At 32.6% G+C, this 17885-nt stretch overlaps 1 protein-coding gene across 1 annotated transcript; it reads left to right on the forward strand.

Annotated features, from left to right (window-relative positions):
• Window positions 1-1433: 1433 nt before the first annotated feature.
• On the forward strand, window positions 1434-8469 carry LOC129225740 (uncharacterized; the record flags this gene model as incomplete). The annotated part of the gene is given in 4 exon segments (XM_054860238.1): window positions 1434-1491; window positions 5655-5749; window positions 6655-6890; window positions 8178-8469. Coding segments are annotated over 4 exon segments (547 nt in total), but the record flags the coding sequence as incomplete, so codon positions are not given.
• Between the last annotated feature and the right edge of the window lie 9416 nt (window positions 8470-17885).

The following is a 17885-nucleotide window of genomic DNA, read 5'->3' on the forward strand; positions in this document are numbered from 1 at the left end:
TCATTACCCCCTTTATAAGTTGACCACCAAAGTACTGCACCGCAAGTGGTCAACTTACACAGGTTTCACTGTAGTATCTGGTAACTCCAGGTGAACCATTTTCATTTTGTAAGAAATTTTTTTTATGAACTCACATTTGGGTGAATTTGTTCTCTGCTAGGAGCAATTTTAAAAGAGCATATTTTTATTGTTTTTGCTAACTAATTACTTTTTCCGAAAGAGTCATTCCATAAGTAGACCGTTATTGCAGATTGTTTTAAAATTTCTCCTTAAAATATTTGAAAGAAGTCAATCATTGGATTCTATGTAACGTGAGACTTGAAAAATTAATTTTTTTAGTATTTATAAATTTCATATCTTGTAAATTAAAAACATTTTTACTGTTTCTTCTACCCTTCTATGTAACTAAAAAAAAATTCTAGGCCATTTTGATTTTTTTAAATATTCTAATTTGAAAAAAAAAAGTCTATTTGTCTTGCAACATGAGTCAAGCATAATGTACGTCAGAGCCAATACAAGATTACGTTGACTTCTTAATGGTATATGATGTATCCTAATGCTATTCTAGGAGCTAATGGGAGGTTAGCATTTACACACATACCTATATATGATTAGTAATGCCACTGACATTAAATAGTATAATTTTAGTTAGTCAAATGTTTTAATTTTTTTTAATTATTGAAAAATAACCAATTTTTCGGCCTTAAGAGTTATAATATGTTCCACATGAACATTTTTATCTTCTGTAGTTCTAAAGGGCTTTTTCTACCAATGAAAAAGAAATTTTGAACTAAGGTCACCAGGTAATTTTTTTGTCACATATTTCATCAAATTACAATGCTTTCTGATCATTTGTCATCAAATTTTTTGAAAAATAATCTAAAAAAGTAGCATTTGAATCAAATACATAGAGGTGCAAAACTTTAAATGGCAATCGCTCATTTTAAACTCGTCTGTAGATACGACTTTGGTGCCTAGCATGGCAGTATTGCAATAAGGCTTGCAATAAGTGCAACACACATAGCTTACTACAAAAATTTGGTGCTGTTTTTGGTATTGCCTGAGGGAAACAATTATTTGTTGCAAGATTTTTGAAGAAGCAAAAAAGGAAAAAAGAAACATCATAGGTATTTTTTATCTCCACACATTCTAAGTAACTCATAAATGATTTTTTTCAATGCAGTAAAACCTGTGTAAGTTGACCACTTGTGGTGCAGTACTTTAGTGGTCAACTTACAAAAGATTTGTTATATGAACCTCGGCCAAATTTGGTGCACATTGGTTGTCAACATAGACAGGTATTTAACTTACAAGGGTGGTCAACTTTACAGGTTTTACTGTATTATCATTGGAAGTTGATTAAAAATACAAACTTAACACATTTCTCTTAATAACTTAAAAGTTTCATTAATTCTAGAAATGTTTATTAATAGGAAACATGAGAGGGATGTGGAAAACTGGTGGTTGGAAGCTCAAGACTTGCTTCATAATGTATGTTTTTCAATGTTCAAACATCAATACTGTTATTTTTTTCAATTTAGGATAAAATATTTTTATGTTCTTTGTTAAAAATTGATCATTTTCTTATAGTTGTTCAGTTTTTCTGGCCTTATAAATTCAATCTCATTCCTTTATAAACAATAATTCCTTTTTATTTCTTTAACTTAGGGACCATTTAGGATTCCCAAAAATACTATCTCCTTAAAAGTTTTTCCTTTTTGTTTTTTTTTTTTTTAAATCTGGTCACTTTTCTTCCTTTTATCCCCCCCCCCCCAATTATTATTTTCTTCTAACTTTTAATGAGAGCCCAATTCAAAGTAATGGTTGCCATAAACAGGTTCATGTGCAGGATTTCACAAAGGGAGGGGTTTCAAGAGTATAATATACATGTATAAATGTTTGCAATCTCCCTCCCCCCATTTCCCCAGTTAGGTAAATTCAGGCTGCGCTAGTGACCATAATGTAGTTTTACAGCTTCTTTTGAATCAAACCATTTTATCTGTTCACTTCATCGCATATTGCAAAAAGTATTAAACAATGAACATAATTTTTTTCCTTTGTCAGGTTGTACACCAGATTTTATGTTATGTAACATTGTTTAGTTTTAAGAGATATTGTTGACGCAAATTATATTACCGAACCCCAAACTATGCATCTTTATAGCAGCTAGATTCATCAAAACCTCCTTATACAAAGCAATATTTCCGTAATGGATGTTTTGTATTGTCAGGCTATTTGGTGGTTCTTTCGCCATTACTTTTCCAAAATACAGTTTTAGTCGGCAAAAAGTGGATACTCGTTAATTGCAGATTTTTTTTTTAAATGATTGAAAAAAAGAGCATTTTACACAAACATTAAAACTAAAGTCAAGTTAAATGTCATTTTTTTCATGTTGCTTTTTATTATTTTTTTCCTAATTGGAGGGGTTTAACCCCTAAAACCCTCCCCTTGGACGCAACGTTGGCCATAAACAATAGCTTCTAGTAAGAATCGTATCACCAATGCCATGATTGTTTTTTTTTTTATTTTTTTCAAGATGCTTTGGATGCACTAGAAATTGCTTGTAAATCTTTTAAATTATTTTCGAAATTGGAATCTGTTTTGACGTATGCTTAAATTTTATTTTTAATTTAAGAAATTATTTTAAAAAAATCAATTCAAGTTGTTAAATAATCGACCACATCAATCAGGACTGGTATTTGCAAATCTACAGCTTCTTATATTGGCACTCTTAAATTGCATGTAACTAAAAATGCTGTATTTTGTGCTGAACTTGTTTGTACATTAAAGACTCAAAAATCATGGCTTGGGTAAAGCAAACAAGCATTCGCCCAAATATTTCATCACACATTTCCTGATAACACCATCAAACAAAACTCTAAAGGAAGTTTTAATTTTTTAAAAGTACCGACTCTTTATCTTTTAAATGTTATTCTTTTATTGTTATTTTAGGTTAGTGGTAGTCAATCTGATCTTTACTGCCCACTCTATGATGATTTGATTTTAAAGCTTTTATTGTGTGGCATGAAAGTTTTTGTCTTATACTAAAATTTTTTTATTTGAACTGAAGCCAAACCTGCACTTGTTTATTTTTGTGCTTTCAAATTGTCCTAACTAGATCTTGAAAAAACTCATTTTGTTCTTTCTAGTTTTGCATTCAAATACAAACCATCTCTAAATTGATATTTACTTGACAGACATTGGTTACAATGATCATAGTTGTATTTTTTTAAAAAATAAACCAACAAACGTTTTGCTCAATAGCCAGTTTCCCATAAAATTCAACAAATAAATGTTTACATTTATTCAGTTCGCTTAAAACTTCATCAGGAACATGTTTTACAAACTGAATTCAAAGACCTATTGTTCCAAACACCTATAGCATTTCTTTTTTCAATGGCTTAGAAATTTTTAGATTTTCACTGAAGCCTAGTAGATTTAAGAATGAAGAACAACTATCAGCAGTGACATGCGGTCCGCCCCAGCAGAGCTTGACCACTCCAAAATAAATTTTCATTTCTCATTTGTATGCTCATTATTGACAGGAAGCATGAATTATAAGTTTTTCCTTATCGTGACTTTTACTGAAAATAAGTTTAAAAAACATTTACTAGTCGCTCAAATGGCTATTTCCCTGGAAAACGTATCCCCAGGCAGGGCCAGATTTAGAAATTTTAGGACTGTAAGCACAACAAACCTGTGGGGGACCCCGTGACTTGCAGAACTGAAGAATGTGCTCAATTGCACATCTTTTTCTTATTGCAGAGGTTCCCATCCCCCTAGAAAATAGCGTACCATCTAAAAAAATAAAATAAATCGAGACCTCCCCCCCTCCCAAAAAAAAATCTGGTGCAATCTACACCATTGATTTTCTTTAGGTTGATCCCATTGACATTTGCATGGCTATAGGCTACAGTAAACCAAAAGTGTAAATATATTATGTTTTGATAGTGTCACTGAATACCTTGAACAATGTCTTTTCCTTCCCCAAACGGGTCAATTTCTTTCAAAAAGAGAAAAAGTGCTATTTTTTGGGGGCCTAGAAATGTTTCCAAATGCCCCAAATTGTTCTTGGAAAAGAAGTTCTGAAGCTATTTAATTTCTGAATCAATGTATTTGTAATTTAAAACTAATAAATAAACAATTACAAAAGATTCAAACATCTTGAAATATTGTAATTGAACTGAAACAAAATAAATACCTTAAGCAGTAATAGTGCGCTCCGTACTATCATGGAGTGATATCTGAGTGGTCTCATCCTATGCTAGATGTCACTCAATGTAGTTTTCTCACTCCTTGGGAGAGAGTTAGTTTTCTGCTGAGCTCATAAGCTTTGTTAAAACAGAGCCAGTAATAACAATTGAATTTTTAAACTTACACTAGTATAAAAAATATTTAGAAATTTTTTTATAGTGCAAAACAAATGAAAACATTCATTTTGAAAATTTTTGTTGACCAACCAAGCTATGGTGCCACAAAGCTTGCGCTTCATGGGCTTGCATTTAAATCGGGCCCTGTCCCTATGCAAGGAGTGTGAAATCCACACTGCGGCCCATGCAGGGCAAGAAATTAGGGATGTTGCCATGACAATGCAATGACGCCCTTGCTCCTATCCAATGATAAGAGACGGCTGTTGGCGTCTGTTCAGATTCGAAACCAAGCAAGCAGTTCCCCACATGGGGGACGCAGGGTTGCCAGATTGGCTTTATTTGAGCTAAATTTGAGATCAGCTGGCTTGGAAAAAATTGTGTCTTCTTGGCTTTTTTTATTTTCTCTTTGTTTTCGGATTTTAAATAATTTAAAACAATCTTCTAACAAGAGGTGAAGTTTTTTGGACTGAGTTTTGCTTTAAATTCTTCATAACTTTTAAAAATTTATTTGGTCTTTTTTAACCATGCTTCAGCTTGCTGTTGTCATTTTGATGATGAATGTTTTTGTCATCACAATGAAATCGGCGATGGCTTTAGGTCGATGGAGTACTTATTATTCTAGCATGGTCGATAGGTGTTTTCTATCGCAGAATGCTGATCTTTGATCTGAATGTGCAAATACTTTAGAAGGGTTACCCACCCCATAAGCAGGCACACTTTCCAAAGGACAATAAAGGCTTTTAAAGCACCATGGTGCTAAAATTTTCAATGTCGGAGCCAGCGCCACTAGGTTCTCCCTGCTGTTCACTCTTGCTTAACTATTGGCTGAAAATTTGTTGTATTAAAAATTTTGATTTTTGGAAGTTTAATATGTGGAGGTTCAACTGTATTTTCACCCCTTGAGGAAACATTCCAACAATATGTCTACTTACAGCTATGTTGTTATTGTCTAGATAAAGGTCCCCCCCCCCTTTTTTTTTGATTTTAGGTCCCTTTTCTCCCTAGGGCCAAATGAAATGTGTTGATGAGGGCCTTGTGTTTTCAATGTCCATGTGAAGTTTTAAGTGGAAAACAATTTGATGTCTTAGACAGAAGATTAAGAAAAACGATTCTGCTTTTTTGGTACTTTCCTTTGATTAAATTTCCATGAAACTAAAAGGATTTAATCTTTTCCTCAACATACTCAACATGCATTTGTATCTACTTTATTTGGTTTATGTTTCTGTTTCGATTGAAATATTAATATCATGTTATTTCAAACACTCTTTCTATTTCTTAAAATAGAAATCTGAAAGTATGACGTGTCTTGATATTCAAAGCCTCACTGAAGCTAAACCTTCTGTGAATGCAGATGACAAAGAAGTTGTAATTAAAGACACGTAAGTTGTTCAGGTTGATTGAATGTTGAATCTTTTCCCTACAGTGCTGGTACAACTATTAAAAGAGTAAAAATTCCATCTTAACTATATGATATCAGTTCATCAAAGCATGATTTTCTATTGAAAATCATTAACCAGCTACTTATATAAGAGCATTTCTGTATGCTTACTGTATTTTATTTTTTAGCTTGGCCGAAAATTGGCAGGGCGCTTTCTTATAGAAGTGCATTTTTATTCGATAAAAAGAGCACTTTTGATAGAAATTTTGTAATAGAAAAGGTGCTTTATTTTTTACTTTTTGATACTATATGCATACAAATCTAAGTATTTTTTGAGAGTAATTATTTTTTTTAAGGAAAACCTTTTTTATGTGTAGTTTTAAAAATTATGCTAAAAACATTCAAATTTATATTCTTATCAATTCGAGTGGAAGTGAAACAAGGGAGTTAAGTTTCTAGACTCGTGTGAACAAAAAAGTTTGCTTTTGTGTTGAAGCTTTGCCTAAACTTCTAACGGGCAAGGACGGCACATTTAACATTAGCTTAAAAAGGGGCAAGTCGAAGCGCCGTGTTAAAGAAGCCTGGAGGAAGTACTTTTTTCCTTAGACCACTAGAAAAACCTTTTTGCATTTCATATTTATAAGTAAAATTTTGAAATATGCTTAGCAAAGAAATGTTAATATAAAGTGATTTTAAGTAAAACAATAAGGCTGAAGTTTGTACATTAAGCACTATGTAAAAGCTAACATTATTTTGATCCTTGGCAGAAGGGAAAGCATGTATGTGCCTAGTGATTACTGAAAAGAAAAGATTCATAGTTATTTATTTTTTTTAATAACTTGCTTTTTTAGTACTCATTGAATTTTTATTAAAATGCTTCATTAAAACAAGTTTGATTGTTTTCAGCGAACAAAGTGTTGAAAGCTGTAATGACAATTTGTTAAATGCAGCAACGAGTTTAACAAATGATTCAAGTACATCTAATCAGGGAGGTCAAGATCTAAGTTTTAACTATGTCAAACAAATTTATGATGCTCAAACTGTTGATCACAATGCTTGTCAAGAACTCGAATCTGAAGCTAATGAAGGCGAATTGTTTACAAAAGGAGATTCAAATGACTGTTTTTATATTGATAACAAAGGTTAGCTCTGTTATTTCATTTGAAAGTAATGTTTTTACTTACATATTGTTTAGATATTTATTTCATGTTTAAAAATATTGCACCCTGGCAAGGATAGTGATTCAACTCAAGAAAACAGCATTTTGGAAAATCAAGGTTTTTTATGCAATAGTAGTTTTAAGTGATTTTGTCTCAAATAGTATAATATGAGCAAAATAATATTAATGATGCATTGTTTACTGGCTAATTTTTGTTGTCTAAATCAATTGTACAAACTTGGAAATTTTTTCTTAGCAAAAGTTAAGGATTTGTCACTATTGATTTTATTATTTTACTATCATCACCATGCACTTGTTATGTAAGCTTACTTGCAAGTTTTGTGGCAAGGAAGAGCCTTAAATTTTGAGTTCTGTCACTTTCCTTGCCAAGTTGCGATATATGCATGAAAGGAAAGGAAGAAAAATAGCTAATTTTAAATTTGTGAAGAATATTTTAGCTATACTGTCAGTCCTGCTTAAATGAATAACCGTTGGGTCCACCATATTTGATGAGGTCGGGTGTTTCGTCATTGAGAAATGTTTTTACCTTTCTTAAAACATGATACAAAATCAAGAGCTATTTAAAAGAAGTAATGTATTTTAGTAGTAAAATATTTTCTAAATAATCTCAATAAACAAGAAAATGATAATATTAGTATTTATATTTTTTATATGTTGCCATTTTTTATTTGCTAGCAAAAAAATGTTATTGATTTTATCAAGCCATTCTTTAAAAAGAATTTAAAATATTTCTCTTTTGGTATTGCTGTTGCGACGAGAAAAATGCTTTAGTGATTACCTTTCTTTTTCAGTGTTTTCCTACGAGATATATATATATTTTAATGCATTTAAATTTTATGTGTCTTTTTGCTTGTGTGATTCATTTCAATATAAAATGAGGCCCTCAGGGTTGTTTTGGGTTTTAATTTAGAAATAAGTAAAAAAAAATATTAGCCTGAACATTCTTTTAAATTTTCCAGAATAGCTAAGTAACATGTCGTGCACATTTTCATATTTTAGAATCTTATTATTTCATTGCTAAATCATTCAATTCATTAACTAAAAGTGGTGTAGTAGAGGTTGTGAAATATTGTTTATCTCCTGTTTGAAATGTGTTTCCATGATGATTTGATTTTTTTTAATGATATACATTTATTGTAGTTAAGTAAGCTTGCAGTCAATTAATCTTCTGTATAACTGCATTAGTGATTTAAACTTTTAATACTTTTAGTATGTTTTATTATTTTTAGTTTTATTCATTTTTTTTCAGATTGTCACCAACTTAGTCAAAATGGCAAAAATTTTATCCCAGTTTCTGTCCAAGATAAGATTTTATTTCCATCAAATATTCAAGGAAATAAAGCAATTCCTGTTTTTGAAGATGATAATTTAGGTCTTGGATCAGCTATTTGTTACGTTTTAGAGTGACACACAATTAATCCTAAAAATCTGCAATATTTTATGATGTTGAAATTATTTATTATTTATGCTGTTGATAATTTTTCTAATCCAATAAGATTCCTTGTAATGTGTGATTCAACAGTTATAAATAAAATATGTTGTTGCTATTAAAAATCTTGTTTAATTGTGTGAAAACGTAAATATGTTTAGTTGGTCTCTTAATTTTATCTTTACTAATAATAAAGATGAAAGTCTGGATGTCTGGATATCTGTAATGTGCACAGTGCCTAGACCCTTTGACCGATTTTCATGAAATTTGGCACAGAAGTAGTTTGTAGCATAGGGGTGTGCACCTCAAAGTAATTTTTAAAAAATTTAATTTTGTTCTTTTTTTTATACCAATTTTAATAAAATTTTACCAAGCAAATTATAACGTGGAACAAATTACTATAACGAGATGAGCAAGTTACCATAACGTGGGCAAGCAAATGAACATAGCAAATTGGCAAGAAATTCATCATCCATAATTTGTAAATATGCAGAATAACCAAATAACCTTTTAATTTTCTACGGCGGCAAAACTGTGCGGGTACCGCTAGTTAATAGTAAAGCGAATGATGAGAGGGAAAAACACAAAATGAGAGAATTTAATTTAGTTCAAATTAGTTAGTTAAAAATAGTAATAATTTAAAGCTAGGTCAAGCTTCCTCATAGTTTCCGAAAATTTGTCTTCAGAAAGTTTCACTTGAGTCCACTATCACACCTGCTTACTACTTTCAGAGCTAAAGTGGATTAAGTGGAAATAGACTTGATCCACTTTAGCTATGAATACCTCAATTCCCTAACCATGTGCCTGGCATATGTACATGGTGCACTGAAATTTTTCTGCTTGATATAAGGAAGATATAAATCCTGCTCTTAGCTATCGCTTTGCTCAGTTTTACTTTTTCGATCTTTTCTAAAATAATTTCAAACCATATCTGCTACTATCTCAGAAGGAAAACCAAACTAGTACAGGGTGGCTACTGATGCTGGAAATGTACTGGAATTTTACGTACCGGAAATACTGAAATTATACTGGAATTTTTATTGAAATACTGGAAAAATGTAAAACCATTGAATTTAATAGAGGGTGCTAATGCTGGAAACTGAAAAACAATTATAGTAGCCAGTGGCTGGTACACTCAATAGTGTCAGTTGCCACTTTTATGCTGTTGGTGGTAACTTCGAACCATGTTCCAAACATAATCCCATTCCACATCATTTGTGTATACACATATGCAATAGACGCTGCTTTATTTGATCACAGTCGTTGTTTTCATTCACTTAATGTTATCATTCGCTTAATGTTATCAGAATCATGAAGTCCCGGAACACTTGTATATTACCACGCATTAAACAAGTTGGATATTGTAATCAGTCTTCGTTGATTGTTACCACTCTTTCATGAATTTTCAATCTTTTCCCCTTTTTTGTTCCTCAATCTACAGATACAAAGACAAACCCTGACAAGACTAACTTTTTTTGTGGCATTTTGTGGTTTCAAATAGCAATGCAATCTTTTCCTAGAAAAGTAACAACAGGAAGTTGGTTCTTAGTGAACTACCACAGACTCTCTCTAAAATGCCTTTTGTTTGCACACTCAAAAATTCAGTCGTGGACATGTTGCTAGTGGTGAGCTCCTCCCACTAAGAGAGAATTAATGAAGCTTCCGGTGAATCAAGTTGTCTTCTTATCAGTAAAGCATAAAATGTTTTCTTCCTGTCCAGTTACACTAAAAACTTCACTTTAAATGATCAAAAGTGCTGCCGCACAGCTAAAAATTTTCTAGCCATTGTTTTGTAAACTACTAAACAATCGTGGCGAGATTGGAAAAATGTCAGGGAAAAGGAAATGCGAGTAAGCGGTCCGTTAATGCAGGGAAAAACATAAGATCTTGCTTGAAAAATAGACAAAAAAGACTAGCATTGGCTGGATGGTTTCTTCTTCCAGTCTTCAGTGGCGGATTTACCACGTCTCTATTGTTGTAATTGCAAAGGGCCCCTCGACGACAGGAGGCCCAAAAATAAACATGAGAAACGTTTTACATAGTTCTATGTTCGACAAAAGAGTTCTTCAAAAATGTATTGCGACGAACCCACAAATCTAAAGCCATCACTATTCCCCTCCCCTTCAGTTTCAATCACACCTTTTGATACATTAAAGCGGGGATGAAATTTGAAATGTCGGTGAAACTGGGGGTAAACCACTCTCTTGTATGTTATGCTAATAATGAGTTTAATATACAGTGTTGTCACAGAATATTTTTGAAAAGAAATAACAGTTGAAAATGAACTATGAATTAATCTTTTTCTGTTGAAAGTGTTCACCCACTAAGATTAACTTTGAATATACTGAAATATTCGAATGTAATCTTGTTCAGAAATATGTTTTGAGTGGTATTCGAAAATTTCCAGATTAGTTACGTGTACTTTTATTTGTTTCTAGATTAAATGAGATATATATTTCAATGATACTGCAAATTAGAATCGAGAAAATTATGTGAGTCATACATAGTATGTATTTTTATTTATTCTAGCATATAATTTGTTGGTTACTTTTAAATATCAAACGTTTAAGATATAAAAACCATTAGCCCAAGAGCTGGTGACATATTTTGGGGAGGTATTTTAGGCGCTTTGAAACTGAAAAATTTGAATATTAGGGAATCTGGAATCGAGAGTCTGCAAGGCCATGAGCGGTTATTTTGCTACTGCACAGTTAGTTATAGTTTTGGAGTAGCAAACAAAAATCCATCCTCTAGGCACCTTGGAACTTGTTTACCAAGATGCCTAAAGAATGGGTTTTTGGATGATTTTTTGCAAGTTTGGGGCAGTCTGGAGTGTTTTTTTTTTCTGTCACAGCTAAACTGAAAAACTCTTCCAATTTGTCTAAAAGAGTGGTTTTTCAAATTATTTTATATTATTTTTGTAAGTGCTCAGAGGATAGGTTTTTTGGATGATTTTTTGCTCTTGATGTAAGTGCTTAGAGGATAAGTTTTTTGGATAGTTTTGGCTCTTGATGAATACAGAAGCAGCACTCCCAAACTGTATGGACGATTATAAAATAATCCCAAAGATCCTCTAAATTACAAAAAAAAAAAACATTTTAAAAACAAATCCTTTATGCATTTGAAAAAAAAAAGAAAAGAAACATCCTTCAGCCAAGCTGGAAACACTTGATTTTATCAGTTTAGCTCTTACACAATGCAGGAATTGCACTTCCAGACTGTTTGAACAATTAGAAAATTCTCCCCAACGTCCTCGAACTTGCGAAAAACCATTTTAAAAGCAAATCCTTAAGGCATTTCAAAAAAAAAAAAAAAAAAATAAATAAAATAAAATAAAAAACATCCTTTAGGCAAATTGGAAATACTTTATTTTATCAGTTTATATCTTGCAGGATACAGAAATAGCACTCCCAGACACTGTGTGGGCGGTTGTAAAGTAGTCCCAGACGTTCTCGAACTTTCTAAAAATCATTTTAAAAACTAATCCTTTTCGCATTTGCAAAAAAAAAAAAGTAATAATCTCTTTATAGTAAATAAAAGTAAGGTTTCAAAGAAATTCTGGAAGGAAGTCTGTGGCGGACGTGCGTCCAGGAGATTCCATACCACCATTCGAATTAGTTTTTTTTTTGTAATTAATTTTTTAAGCTCAAATTTCGCTTTAATTGCCTATTAAAGGGGTGAAAAATTACTTGCATATATTAATATTATATATCGTTGGAAAGGGTAGAATTTCCCGCGTTCTACGCAATTTGTTTCAATGCTGTAACTTAAATACGGCTGATTTATAGCAACAAACAAATTCGCGGACAGAACGCGATTTCACTTCTGTGCATTTTTGACTCAACACACGGGAAGAGTAATAATTCTTTATGGGACTCAAATGCTACAGAAACTAAACTTCAAAATATTTGAGTAGAAGAATTTTTTCAGCATGACTTCTGGGCTGTCATTCTCAATAAAAGCGCTAAAACCTGCGCTTTGCAATGACAGGCTAAATTCTTTAACTAAAATATGTCAGCAAATATGCAAATATTTTCATGCTAAGAGTATCGAATGTGTAAAACCAAAATGAAATAATAGTTTGAAAAACTAAAAAACACGCTTTCGTAGCAAAATGAACTAAAAAGTGAAAAATTATCTTTGGATGATAGTAGTTGACCAATCACTTAATATTAATGTAATACAAAAAACCGTGGGGTGCTGTCTGTTTACATTTTTGCAAGGACAACAAATGGAAGAAATTCAAGACAACTGATAAGAAGCCCCCCACGCTTTTTTTGCATTACATTAAATTTAAGTGATTGATCAACTAATATCATCCAAAGATGATTTTTCACTTTTTAGTTCATTTTGCTACGAAAGTGTGTTTTTTTAGTTTTTTAAATTAATATTTTATTTTTCTGTTTTTTAGTCTTATATTGGAGAATTATCAGGTGACGAAATTATTTATAAAACGAGTGCGAGGTAATATCTTAAAGTTAAGACAAGGGCACCCCGATGGGAAGCTACTGTGAGTCATCGATGTATGTTTGCGAAAATCATATTTATATTACTTTGAAAATTTGAGATGCATTTGAATAAAAGTTTTGTTCAACAATGGTCTGATCAGCAATGAATTTCCAATTGAAGGCTCACCTAAATTTTGGCATGAAATTAGTTAAAAACAATTATATTTCATGTTATAATTACCTTGGAACATTGGAACAAATTTTGTCTGATGCAGAAAAATTAAAGGTTTTTGTAGATATTTTTAAATAATATTTGCGATCATTTTTTAATGTATTTTTTAAAAATCTTCCTTTTTCACATTGTTGAATTTATGCCAAAATATTGATTAAAATTGGAGGAAACTAACAATTAAAAGAGTTAATTAATTAATTTGACTATAGAATATTGCATTATCATCGGGTCTGAGGTCGCGTACCAAATTTCAAAAGAATCCGATCGCAGGAAGTGGGCAAAATTTGAGCTGCAAGATTCCGTTACAAGATACATACATACATATATACAGGTGAAGCTAATAAAAGCGTGTTAATAATAAAGAAGGAGCAAAATTTGCTTGAAACCGATTGAACATGAGACTTCATCAGAAACAGGCATGTTAAAACTCGCCATTCAAAGGCGTAGGAACCGGGGGAGCTGGGGGAGCTTGCGCTTCTCCTGGAATATTTCAGACAGGCTGAGCTCCCCCGGAAAAATTCTCGCACTACAGCTTTTTGCCGTAGAGTCTGCCTCAAACTTGATTTCAAAAATGTCATCTGCCTTTTCTAGGAATTTCTATACAACAAGCAACAAAAGCAGGGGACAGGTGGAGTGGTCAGTGCATTTGAGTTCGCTTTCACCCTTTTCCTTCCCATATATATCATTCGAACAAATGTTTTGATTTCTTTAAAACTTAAATTTATTTTTTTTGGCGGGAAATATTGTCAAGAGAAACAACCTGCATCATTGGCATACTTAGAAATTACTTTTCGCGGCGCATATCATTGCTGTGATTAAAGAAACGCAATTTCTAGAACCATCCCAAAGTGGGGAAAAAAAAAAAAAAAAAAAAAAAAAAAAACAACCTTTGCACCGGTTATTTAGACCTATTGTAAACCGTCAGGGATAGTTTTTTTTTTAAGTTATAAAACTGCAAAGATAAATATCATTCAAAGAATATTGAAGGTACTACAAGAACAAAAATTGACACTAATAAAAATCGGTGAAATCTTCATTAGACTATTCATAAAAATCTCCATAATTATAAATACAGTTACAATGTAAAACACAGTTTAAACGGTGCGAGTTTATTGAAATTAAAAATTTTTTAACAGATTATAATTTAAGAAGTTAAATTTATCCTTGTTTTTTGCTTTCTCAAAATTAAGATTTTTGTTGCTTACCGATATGTTTTCATGTTAAAATTGTTACTTTTTATTTATTATTTCAGAAAAAAGCTCCAATAGTATTTCATAATTTCTATTTTGTACTTTTACTAAAATGTATCTGAACAATTTAATACGTAACGAACATTTCATTTTAACACATTTCAAACGTACTATTTTTTCGCTCTCCTCTTTCATTTATTCGCATTTTTCTAGTTCTCTGAAAATAAGTATGTCTTATAAATGCTACGCTGCTAAAGCCCTCCCTTCCCGCCAAAACTATTTACAGAGTACCTCAAATTTTGTTTTCAAGGCTCCGATTTCCTGAAAATTTCCGGAAGAGAGTCCCTGAATACCTGGCCCTCCAACAACATATGATATCATATAATGTTCTGTTTTCGGGGCTTCAATTTCAAAAAACTTGCTGAGCCCCTAATTCTACTAACAAATAAAATCTACAGTCATTTTTTTAGACTACAATTTCGAAAAATTACTGGAGCGCGGCTGTCGAAACCTTTCTTCCTGATACTAAAGAAAAAAAAGCGACGAAATGGAGTTTTTACAATTACAATTTCGAAAAATTTAAGGGGAAGGAACCTCTTCTGATAACATGATTGAAAAACGCTTTCTAAGACTTCAGTTTTAAAAGTTTTTCACAAGAGAATACTATACCCTTTTTTCCCCGAATTGCAGATTGTCTACAATTGCGTTTTTTGGAACTTCAAATTTGAAATATTTGGAGGGAGATGTAAATCTATTTAAAAAATCAATCGAGGACAATCCCTGAGTTATATCATTTTCACTAAAGTCAACAAATCTATCTATACTAATAATTTTACGCGCTTATCTCAGGAACTGCTGGTTCGAATTGAAAAATTATTTTTATATTGAATAGGTCATTTATTGAGGAAGGCTATAGGCTATTTTTTTTTTTTAAATTAGATTGACCGAAATATTTGTAATTGCAAATTAAATGTTTAATTAATTGTTTAGTTCTATGAATTCCTAATAGATTGCGGGGTCAGTTAACTCATCGAGAGTGCGCTGGCCAACAGTGTCAATAGCTGTGAGGAACCATGCCGCGCGGCTCAGACGCTGTGCTATTGCTGAACTGTTGTGGTCAGCGAACTGATTTTTGAATGAGATTCTTTTTCGATATTCAGGGGTACATAATTTGATTTTGTATATTGGGTTTTGTTTCCCTTATTTCTTCAACGTTTGTTTTTGTTCTTATAGTTGAAGATGGTTACTTATATAAGTAAACAATTTGATTTGCCGTATTATTCAATTGTGATTGTTTTTATAATGTTTTTAGTAAAATATTGTTTATATTTTACGAACTTATATTGGCGAACCATTTTAAATAGCAGAAAAAAACCCGCTTTGCTAGCTAAAGAGTAGGGTTACGGTAGCGTGGTTGCTTGGCGCGTTAACTGATGAATTATACAGTTGAAGGATTATTATGAGTTTTAAAGCTACCGTTAATCATTTTATGTGTTTTGGCGAATATTTTTAAATTCCAAAGAGACTTCAGTAGGTTTTTTTGAAAAGGTGTGTACGCGTTTTAGTTGAAGAAAAATGATAATTTCAAATCAGAAGGGAAGGGGGGAGGGGTGACGGGGGGGGGGGGGCATAGATTTTTTTTTATTCAACGGAGACTTCCTTTAAATTCTTAGCACGGGCATCGCCGTGCGGGTATTGCTAGTATGGTAAATATATAACCGTATTTTTAAAAAAGCAACTTCGAAAATTTTTCAGAAACAAACATTTTCTCCCCTCAGCATCACCAAACATTGCCTAAAACTACGATTTCAGAATTAGAATTTTAAAAAATTCCTTCGGAGAACTCTGGACCCACAGTTTGGCGTAAACGCCAAAAAAGCGCTTAAAAATATTTTTAAACCTGTCTCGCTTGTTTTTTTACACAGGCATGTTAAAATGTAGTTTTCTTGATTTGTTTGGTCTCAGGGTCCAAAGTTCGCAGGTCAACGCAGCTAATTCCTTTTCAGGGTCTTTCTACAGACCATTTATGACTCATTAATATTAATTTCTAAGAGGACTTTTTTTTTTTTTTTGTGGAGCGTTAAAAAAAAAAAAAAAAAAAAAAAAAAAAAAAAAAACCCTTGAATTCCCAAGTTTTTGGTGCTGATCAAAACCAGTTTTCGGTTTGAGAATTTGATTACTCATTTATTTCGTTCTATTACTATCGTCGGACACGAGAGAAATTAAATGCACCCGCCTTCAATAAGAAAAAAAATTTATAGACTCCTTAAAAGCAATTTTCGTAAATTCCCGTTCTCATGGTTCTTCAACCTTTTAAAAGCTCCCTTCAGCTTTATAGTGGACGAAGCGCCCTAAAATTCCAGTTCTGATTGCCTAAGAGGTAGGCCAGTGCAAATTTATTAAACCTCAATTGGTTTAATATAGGAAAAAAAGATCTTTCATAAGCGCTTTTTGGCGTTTTCGCCCCACTGTGATTCCCCTCAATTTTTACGTGTTCATCTTCGAGTACTGAGAGTCCCCTTTTCAAAACCAGAATTTTTATCACCCCCATGTGCAATGATATTGAATATGATTGAAAGAAATGCTGGGAAAGGGAGATGGAGAGATGGAAGCATCGAAGCTAATTTCATATGAAAAAAAGTCCCCCCCCCCCACTTCCAAATTATTTTCTGCTTGCTCCACTGCTTCTACCCCTTGAACCCGTACATTTCCTACCATGAGCCCCAGATCCACATACTTTTACAAAGTTCCTACGCCTCTCTATTTTTTTTCGCGTACCCTCTGAAAACCTCTCGCGAACCCCCAGGGGTTCGCGAACCACCACCGGTTGAGAACCTCTGGTCTAAAGGATGGGGTTTTTTAATTGATTTCTGCAAGTGCCTGAAGAAAAAAATTTTTTTTTTGGTTGATTTTTTTTTTGCAAGTTTCGGGTAGTTTGGGAGTATTTTATTTTTGTCCACACAGAATAGGAGTACTGTTCTCTATCCTGCAAGATCTACACTGATAAAATAAAATATTTCCAATTTGCCTAAAGGATGGGTTATTTTTATTGATTTTTGTGAAAACTCCTCAAGGATTTGCTTTTAAAATATGTTTCCGGGGGGGGGGGGGGGGGCAAGTTCGAGGACCCTGGGAGAATTTTATAATTGTACCAAAAGTCTGGAAGTGCAATTCCTGCATTGTGTAAGAGCTAAAAATATAAAATAAAGTGTTTCCAGTTTGGATGTTTTTTAATTTTTATTTATTTATTTATTTTTTTTTTGAAAATGTGAAAAAAGCATTTGTTTTTAAAATGATTTTTCGTAAGTTCGCGGACGTCTCGGAGTATTATCAAAGATAGTTCACACGCAAAGATGTTCCACTCCGGTAGAAACGTATGTAACCTTCCTTTCGACCCCTGACGAAAAAGTGGTTCGACCAAGAAGCCGACATTAAGGAACAGGTTGGCGAGACAAGTTTGGGAAAAAGCGTGCTTGAATGATCGAAAAGGCACTAAATCGCCAATGCTGATGTCGCTGCATTTGCAATGCGAATCCGGAGGTGAAGATGTTTTCTCTCTTCTCTCCCCTCTGCGGAAGCGCTGAAAGGGAGGTAATTAAGCCTCATTTGTACGATGGTTCATTGCTAAAGGGTAGTAAAAAAGTCATTGTAGAATCGT

The sequence above is a fragment of the Uloborus diversus genome, chromosome 7, assembly GCF_026930045.1.
Source record: "Uloborus diversus isolate 005 chromosome 7, Udiv.v.3.1, whole genome shotgun sequence".
In the NCBI taxonomy this organism is placed as follows: Eukaryota; Metazoa; Arthropoda; class Arachnida; order Araneae; family Uloboridae; genus Uloborus; species Uloborus diversus.